General features: G+C 40.5%; 1 protein-coding gene across 1 annotated transcript in view; it reads right to left on the bottom strand.

The window, feature by feature from the left end:
- Positions 1-344: 344 nt before the first annotated feature.
- Positions 345-9,658, bottom strand: part of LOC145982544 (uncharacterized) — a 130,297-nt gene continuing 120,983 nt past the window's right edge. Inside the window, exon 9 of the mRNA XM_083115999.1 lies at positions 345-492. Coding sequence (XP_082972125.1) covers positions 345-492 — 148 coding nt within the window. The remainder of the gene's footprint in view (positions 493-9,658) is intronic.

The raw sequence follows: 9,658 nt of genomic DNA, 5'->3' as shown, positions 1-9,658 counted from the left end.
ACGAGAGATAACAAGAAACAAAATGAATGACGAAGAGAAAGAAATGTAGGAATATGGAGATACACAGAGAAGGAGATCGAAGTAAGGGAGAGATCGACGGAAAGAAGAAGGGTGAAAGAGATGAGCCGAGAGAAAGTTATATACAGAATGAGAACAGAGAGAGAGAGAGAGAGAGAGAGAAAGAGAATGTGAAAGAAAAGTACTAAAAATCGGCAAAAAGAAATCATAAAAAAATATTGGAAAACAGAACACCCGTGCGAAAGTTACGAAGAATATTTTGTGACACCAAGTAAAACATGCTCCATAAATAAAGGCCATGAAATAAGTATTGGGGAAAGAAATACTTACAGAACTTGCAAATTGGTCAGATTTTGAAAGGCCCCTGGTTCGATGGTTGCAATGCTGTTGTGAGTGAGGGAGAGAAGTTTCAGGCGGAACAGTGGCGGGAAGGTTCCGATTCGGATGGTGACTAAACGATTCCCTATCAGGTAGCTGAAAGAAAATGAAGAACTAATTAGTTAGTCAAAATGTTTTACATTGTGCTCATTATTTCCCATACATTGCATAAAAATCTGATTCACCTGTCACTTTTATATGTGCAAAGTTCTATTAATTTACACCAAATTTACGAAAAAATGCTGATTTTTTAATTCTCTTACAATGGAAATTAAATATTAAAAGAGAAATGTGTGTGTACATACAGATGGTTCCCCATATACGAGTATATTTGGAAGGAGAGAGAGAGAGGCAATGTTGCCCGTTGTTTAACGCTAACGCATTTTAATCAAGTGGTTCCAGGTTCGAACGCCGGTGGAGGCACATCAGTACAAGCAGACTCGGAAGCCAAGCATGTTAAGTGGCCGCCTTCTTGTTTTCCATTTTGCGATAATAATCTGTTAGAAATTATAACGATCGAAACATAAAAACAGTTTTTGAACGCGCTGTTACGAAATGGTGTCGTAAATTCAAAAAGTAAGCTCACCAAATCATCAGTTTGCAATTAAAAAACACATTTCTTCCCAACTCATGCCACCCCACAGGTTGCAGTGTTGTACGTACACTCACAGACACCTATAGATTATATTGCCCGACCCTGTGGCCGAGTGGTTAGCAAATCGCGCTGCGACGCCAAGGGTCCCGGGTTCGAATCCCGGTCGGGCTTGGTTGTTTGTGAATGTCCATTCATCAATTTCATCATTTCATCACTCATCCTCATCTTTGCAAATTAGCCAAGAGGCACAAAACGCGAAGTAAAATAAACTAAATCAAATCAAAAATCAAAAACCTATAGATTATAATGATTTCATTGAAAGTCAATGGGATCATTACAACCCAGAACTGTACATTTGGTTTCAGATTGTTTAATGACTTGAAATAGATTCGCCACACATGCAACATATCATTACAATTTAAAGAAGTACTCACAACTTTTCAAGACTGACAAGGGGCTTCAGAACATTCCAGGATATTTTCTCCAGAAGATTCTTTCTTAAATCCCTGCAATGAAATACATTTAAAGCATAATATTTCATTTTTTTCAGAATTGAATTTACTTCGTTAAACTGACTATAAATACAAGAAAGAAAAAACATTCATACTATGACTAAGCCGATACCACTTTCAACCGATGATTATCTTACCAATTCCCACCGATACAGATTCTTGAAAATTGAAACAATAAAATCTGTTGGAAATACTGACTAATATTAGTGAGTGAATATTCCACTCCAATTATGATCATCGGTTTACCGCCGCCGAGATTAGGAGTTAAAGAGTTTAGTTGTCTTTACATCTGTCTAAAGTTCTGAATGGTCCTGGATATTAGCAAATACAACTCCAAGGTGTATTAAATCCTGTAAAAAGCTTCTCCTAACCAGCTCTTCGGCATGTGTTAAATTCCACATCGTTTCTCCGTACAGCCAATGAGTATATTTCCCCTTCGCTGGAACGAGAACGATGCAGGAGCTTAGCAGGGCTTAAAGCGACAGCTCAATCCGTCGACGCGAAGCACTTCCTGGAAATCTCCCATGAAGAGGAAAAACTGAGAATTCCACAGATTACCTGAATGGGGACGTCAAGTGCACACGATGCTCTATCAAGGTGGAATCCTGGTCTCAGAGTCACCTCAGAGCTTGATCCGATGTCCGCCAGGAGATTCAGAGAAACCAACGTCTCCTTGTGTCACGGAAGGGAGAGTTTCTGATGGGCAGAGAAAGTCGTGAAATATGACCATTCAAGACAAGCAGCAGTTTCAGGAAGTACTGTAGCCGTTGCTAAGGCAACAAGTGAACTATTGGAGTTGTTGCATTCTGGATTGTTGAAGAGACTATGGAGCATAACATCCTGAATGGCATAATAACTCGCAACTGTCAAAGGACGAAGTAAAGTACAATATATTTTATGACGATCGTTCCTTTACGTGAAATATATCCTGCACCACTGTACAAAAATACCATAGGTAACTCAGTATGCTTATATACTCTGTGTCGGTAATCTATGGAGCTAGCGAACGAAAGCCAGTCCTCTGCGTAAGTAGGACTCAAGAGGGCTCGACTAATGAACGCGTGAGAGGGAAAGTGAATACATGAAGGCGAAAACGCGGTTTCTGCTACCAGCCATTTGCAGCAGCGTGCACTGCTTTGCTTCACTCACAGACTTCCTCCCCTTGTCTACCGTCATGCACGGCGTTACTCCTTAAGCCTGGTATCCACTTGTTGCAAACCAGCGTATCGTATCCCCGTTCTGTATCAATCATTGATACGATACGGACCCCGATTTGTCGCGTAACATCACTGCGTTCTGTATCACCCACCCAGTAGCATGATTGATACGGGAGTGCGATACGGTAGTCAGTTCTTTCTATTCACAGTCTGGTCTCAAATGACGATGAGTACACCTCAGCAAGTGGCAGCAGCCGCATATATTTTCATTAATTAAGTTTTATCGAGAAAGAGAAAAGATCTGCGGTTCCAGCAGATCAGCGCATTATACAAAACTTTACTCGGATGCATCCGACGGACTTCGAGTTGTTGTTACAACTTCCAACTCCTTCCCACGCATCTTGTTTACGAATTTTGTTGTGGGACCCTAAACATTTGGAGTACTACAGGATTCCATATTTCTTATCAATAAATTAAATAGTATTTTCCTTGCCCCACTCCATAATAAAGATAATAAAGAAAATAAATTGACAATGAGACGTACTGTCATTCACAGAGCTCAATACACACTGAAGGATGATGCAACGAGGCAACGGACCGCGCGCATGCCCGTCCACACTGCCCCTTCACCACGTACCGTACCCTTCCATGTGACGGGGAAAAACCGCCAAATTAGCGATCGGGTCCGTTGCGTATCTTTTCTCACATTTTGAAACGGAGCGTTGCAAGATTTTTCGAATAAATTCATACGGAACGGGGATACGATACGCTGGTTTGCAACAAGTGAATGCCGGGCTTTAGATTCCCGAGACAGAGGGTAGCTACTTCACCCTGCCCCTTTGCTTGCTCTTTACTCTGGTATATATTCCCAAAATACTTCTGATGATTTTTAGGATTCAACTACATAAAAACATTAGCCATGAATACAGTAACGTCTCTTCAACATGCCCCTATCACCAACATCAGTGCTTCATTTATTTTCACTTGTGGAATCTTTCTCCTTGTTTTCCTGTTTTTTGCAAAGTTTCCTTATGTTTATAGCTCCTGTTTGGGCTTTTGTTTCACTTTGGAGAGCGATTGTGTACACTGCGCAGCTCCCTTAAGCGTAAGCGTGTTCGAAACCTCAACTGGAAGCACAGGTTATACCAACCGAGTGAACAAGGCCTCGAGGGATTTGAAGCCTTGATCAACTGAAACTGTGTATCGAAGGACGTGAAAGGGTCTCATGCAGAAATAGCTGTTGGAATCTTCAGGAAAAGTAGGTGCTACGATAAACGTCCATCAGAAGGATGAAAATTATAAAAGAAAATAGGAAATAAAATGAGAGAAAGTAAACGTACAAACATCTTATAGCATCCAATGCGACTCTTTATGATAGCTTATTAGTTAAGGCTGTAGCATTATAATCAATGAGGCAAGGTTTTTGTGCATGAGCGTCTTTTTAGGAAAGCCCAATGCCATTCCTTAGTTAGATGTTCATGGGGTTCATAACAAAATGTGGGTGTGGTGTGGAGTTACAGTGAGGTTGCGCTTACATCCTGCGTGGGGACCGCCTTCATGGCAGTGACCGTCTGTTGGCGCGTCTACCTGCGAAGGAACTCGCGGTCACACAGCCAAATTACGCCCACCGCTTGGGCAAGAACTGACAACGTTAAAAATCCCCCTCCCTAAAACAGCCATTAGGAAGCAGGATTTTGTCAAAATAACCGTTCTGCACTGTGATTGCACACTGGTTCCTGGCTGGACTCTACTGTAGGGCCCCACTCATTCTTGATCACGAAGGTGGGGATGGGTAGCCGAGGGTGGAGATGACGTGATCAACGACACGCCCCTGGCCGCCTTTACCCACCCTCCCCCGAGTTTACTCCAGGTACCCACTTTATACGACGCTGGGTGGGCGCGGGAGCCGCTTGAACAGGTGGAAAATATACCGGTTCTTCCCCGACTGGGATCGCATGGTAGTAAGATGCCCTAACGACTGAGCTACCGCGGCTCACTTTGATATGGCTTTTCTTAAACATTTTTAGTCGATTTTGCACAATATTGCATTTTTAGAGTTTTCCTTGGCATTCTTGTGCATTTAAAACAATTTTTAAACATTTCTTTCTAATTTCATGAGAGATGGGACATTTCTTAAGTGTTTTATTTTCTTAGAAAGCACCCACTTGTTTCTTGCTTACGAAAGTTTCAGAGCAACTTCCGTTCCACGAAGTCTGGAAATTCTTTCCTTCTTGACCAAACAGCCGAGTGAAAAACGTTACACGTGTGTTACTAAATTTCACGGGAAAGTGGCAAAGAAAGGAGCCAAGAAAATGTTTCTGGTTTTGAAGAATAATGGTGTTTTGTCTGGGGAAAATTTTTCTACCAGAGGATTTGCAAGCTGGTGACATAGTTTACTTCATGTATGCTCCTCTAGTGTCCGTAGAAGTTGAAAGGAGCTTTCAAAGTTCAAGTCTTTGTTAAGAAGCAATCGGCAGTCTATTTAATTTGACGTTTTGTTAATATGTCGTTAGTAGTACATTGCAATACATGACTAGTGGAATGAAAACTTACGTTTGTTGTAAACGAGCATTTTTGGAAATTTTATGGAGCACTTTTTTGTGGCTTCTAGACCGTTCATTCTTATAGAGCACTTTCTGGTATTTTATTATGCATTAAAATGTTAGTCCTAATGATCAACGAGGTCTGAGTTCGAATCCCGGTGAACGCACATTCCACAGTGGTACGGATCACACTTTGAACTGCGGTGTAAGGTGTGACCCTGTCAGAAGACACCCAAATGTCAACCTCTCTTACACGTAGTGCACCGCAGACTTCCATTTTTGCAGACTAACGAGTCTATGACGCCTGGATCTACAGTCAGGACAATCCTCTGTAGGAATTTTGTTGTGTCATGCATTATCATGATTATCGCTTCATACATATCATATCACCATCATCCCCATCGTCGCGATTGGGCAAAAGTGGCAGGAAAGCGAAGTGAAACAAACATAATTCACTCAGCCAGCCAGCACTTTGAACTGTAGGTGAAATCAAAATCTATCTAAGTATTATTTGATTTAGCGTCACTTATCTTCCTCCTCTGGCTATGTGTGATGATTAGATTCAATTGGTGACGGGGAGTCACAAAGAACATCCATATCCTGGTTGGGACTCGTAACCGGAAACTGCGGTTGCGAGATCGGAAATCAACCTCCAAATGTTTTCTGTCACCGAGTAGGCCATCTGCTTATTAAGCGGACTAAAAAAATCAAACAAACAGAAGCAATAAAAGGTGAAACGAAGTAAGGTATGGTTTGCTAAGCGTGAGAGAAAATTACGAATGGTAATCAGATGTGCTCTTTGGGACGGGACTTACAGTTTAAGGTGGGATCTTACCCACTGTGCAATGTGTCTCCAAGGAGGATCAAACCCGGGACCATTTCAAGGCGACAGTCCCGTAGCTAGATATTTGTGTCCCCTAGGCAAGATTGTGGCTTGGTCTTCCCCCCCCCACCCCCGCAGTACCAAGCACCAACATTTTATGTGCATGCCCCGATATATTCTTCTTATGCCAAGGTTTTTGATATTTACATCATACAAATTTTGAAATGAGGATCAAAGATAAACTGCGGAAAAAACAATATTATACCCGACCTGTGACGGAGTGGTTACACAGCGCGCTACAACACCAGGTGTTCCGTGTTTGAATCCTGACCTGGGGATGGTGTATTTTATGAGTGTCCCTTCATGATATCATCACTATATCCTCATCGCCGCGATTAGCAAAAGTGGGAGAAAACCGGCGCTAAATAACAAAAATTAAATCAAGTCAAAAAAATATATTATATTTAAAGATTCGTAAAAGTCGGCGAATGGGAAAATTGACAGCAGTGCGGCGTGACGTAGCCAGGATTTTGTTTTTCGGAAAGAGATCACACAGAAAAACATTTCGGGGCAAGTTGGGAATGTCACAAAGCAAGCATAATGTAAAATCAACCTTATAATAGAAAATGCTTTATGATAAGAGATCTCTTCGTGACGTGGTCGAAAAAGGAACGTCATATACTGAGTTGAATTGTGACATCTATTTTCACTTGGTTACCCCCAAAGGAAGTGGGTCACTTCATCAGTTGAAAAATCTTCAATGGAAAAAGGATCGAGTAACGCTTTGTTTGTTTTGCTTTTCCCCTCACCTCTGCCACAGGTAAGGGTAGGTATACCCTTATCTGCGCCTCTGCCAAGTGTAAATTTCTCCGTCCCATATTCTGACCTTGCTGTGCATGGCTTTAGTCTCCAGTTCATTAATGGTGCAGTCATCAAGATTTCCCTGCTGAAAAGTATGCAGCCTTGTGGATTGAAAACGGACACCATTCTGCAACTGAACAACTCATCGAGCCGAGACAACAGGCTATTTTCCACTCAGGAAATGGAACATTGCTGATACTTTACATGTATTAAAATGTTCACATGAATATTTTGCATAACATTTTGTGTTATGATTTATAACCTGAGAAACTGTATTATATTGTGTAAGATGTTAGGATAGCCAAGCAGGTTATCTTGTTGCTTCATTAGTTCCACCTGGTGGAGCTACTGAACTACATCGCTCTATCATAGCACAGACAACTTGCCTATGGTCACAGCATAGCCTTGATCATAGCGAGCTATGGTCATAGTGAGTGAGTTTCTGTTTAAGTTCGCTTTATGCACAGTAAGGCTAATCGGGATTGGACCTACGGTTTAAAATGGGATCCAACCGAATCACTATGAGTGATTACAAGGCAACAGCGTCACCACTACGCCATCGGGGAGGCTATTCTCCGTTACAGTAACAATCACAGACAGATATAACGAGTTGAAGTACATGAAATGAGGCAGAAATAGAGAGAATAGGTGATAGGGATAGAGAATCAGATGACACAAAATAGAGATGGGAAAGGGAGAAAGATATAGAGAAACAAGAAAGGAAAAAAGTGAAAATTAGGATAGGAAAAGGAAGGAAAATAGAAAAGAAGTGATACGGAAACAGAAAAACAGACAGAGAAACAGGAAGAAAAGTACAAAGAAAGAAGAACAGAATAAAAGAGAAGGAATCTTAGTAACCACATGATCATTTACCACTTCAGTTTTCCTCGAGTTCTTTACTGCTTTCATTTGAAAATTTTGATTTTCATAACATTTCCGGGGGGGGGGGGGGGGGTGGTAGTCCCATCAGCTTCATCAGTTCCATCATATCATCACTGATCCTCGTATTCGCTGTTAGCCAAAAGTTGTAGAAAAGCTAATCAATTATTCAATTAATCAATCAATTATTTTATGTTTCAAAGCTTTTCTCATCAACGTAGTTAATGAATTTGTCAGTTATTCCATTTAGTAAATCCCTCGGTTAATAGTTCACGTGAGAATTACAGCTGATGTAATCATGACGTTGTAATTAGGACTGAGCAGATACCACTTTGAACCGATGCCGATACCCTGACCGATACCCACCGATGCCGATACCGGTACTTGAATAATCCCAATTTAATATAACAAATGCTATGTTATACAATATATATATATATATATATGTTTGTGTGTATGTGTATAATTATTATTATTACATTTTATAAGTATACATTTCTGACGAGGGACGATGAATAAATAAACCCAACAAACGATGCTCTGTTGCAAAGATTCATCTCAACTTTACAATCTTTTTTCTAGATGAGTGACAATCGATCAGATGTTTCAAATATTAGAGAAATATTAAGAGAAGCTAAGAGCGAAGCAATCGTGTCGTCGTCGTCCCCCTCTCTCCCAATGTTGATAAATGAGATCATTCAACCTCCTCTAAAATTAAGGGATTACTATTCCCAAACTAATATCAAATCATCCGTGAACGCAAGAATAACAGGCGATTTACGAACTCCGGACACGACGTCCAAAACTAACAGTAAAGCTGTAAATTGTAACCAATCTCGTCAACTTTTTATTTCTTTAACAAAGAGAATAAAAATTAGTAAAATAAATTTAAAGAGAGAATGAAAACTTACCAGTCCCTTGTTTCTATATCAGGCAGTACAGTGATATCGCAAAGTGACTTTGCTTTCAATGTACTATCGGAAAATGATTTCTTAAAAAGTAATACATAGTTCAATCGCTTGGCGTAGAAGAAAATCCAATCCCATCACTACAATTTCAAGAAAGTAAGTGACATCAATGTCGTTCAAATAAACATTATTCTCCTGCCGCATAACTGTGTCGAAACACGCCTGCTGAAACCCAATTATCCAGGTCGGGACAAACAAAAGTCTAAAGTTGGAAAGGAAAATGGGGATTAGCACAGGTATTTGAATTTTCAGGAATATGCCATGTACTATTATGTCTGAGACACGTCCACCACTTTCATGGGCGATGATGACCTTTTGACTGCGGGAAGTCTAAAGAGAGAGATGTCCGCAAACACCAAAGAAAGTGGAAGAATTACACACAGGAACATAGCCTGGTAGACTTCGAAGAGAACTAAACAGAAACAACGAACTCCTATGGGGATAATTTCATGTTACGCTTGATTTGCAATTTTTTTGACCGCGAGTCTTATCAGCGTACGGATCTTTGTGTCACGTACTTGCTGTTCACGGAAACTTGAGTACAGGTTCATTTAACAAATGCACAACTATTTTATTTCAAAACTAAAGGTAAGTTGGAAAAGGTGAACGAACAGTTGAAAGGGCCACGCTTCTAGCGACTCAAAAACAATGGTATCGGCTGGTATCCGTGCAAAAATATCAACCGATACTTACCGCGGTACGGCTCAGCCCTAGTTGTAATATTCACACAGATTAAGTCATATGACAAAAATATGCTGATATCAACTATCAACCGGGGGCCAGTAGATGGCACTTCAGACAATAATTCAAATCTTAAAACTGAACATGAACTGCAAGTGTAACTTGTAACAATTCTTATGAACATCACATGGAATTAAATTATATTATATTATTCTGTATCATAGTTGTCATAGTCTAATTTTT

Source organism: Lepisma saccharinum, unplaced genomic scaffold (assembly GCF_977018435.1).
Source record: "Lepisma saccharinum unplaced genomic scaffold, izLepSacc3.1 HAP1_SCAFFOLD_238, whole genome shotgun sequence".
Taxonomy (NCBI): domain Eukaryota; kingdom Metazoa; phylum Arthropoda; class Insecta; order Zygentoma; family Lepismatidae; genus Lepisma; species Lepisma saccharinum.
Note: the sequence above shows the minus strand (reverse complement) of the source record. Positions and strands in the feature narration are given on the sequence as shown.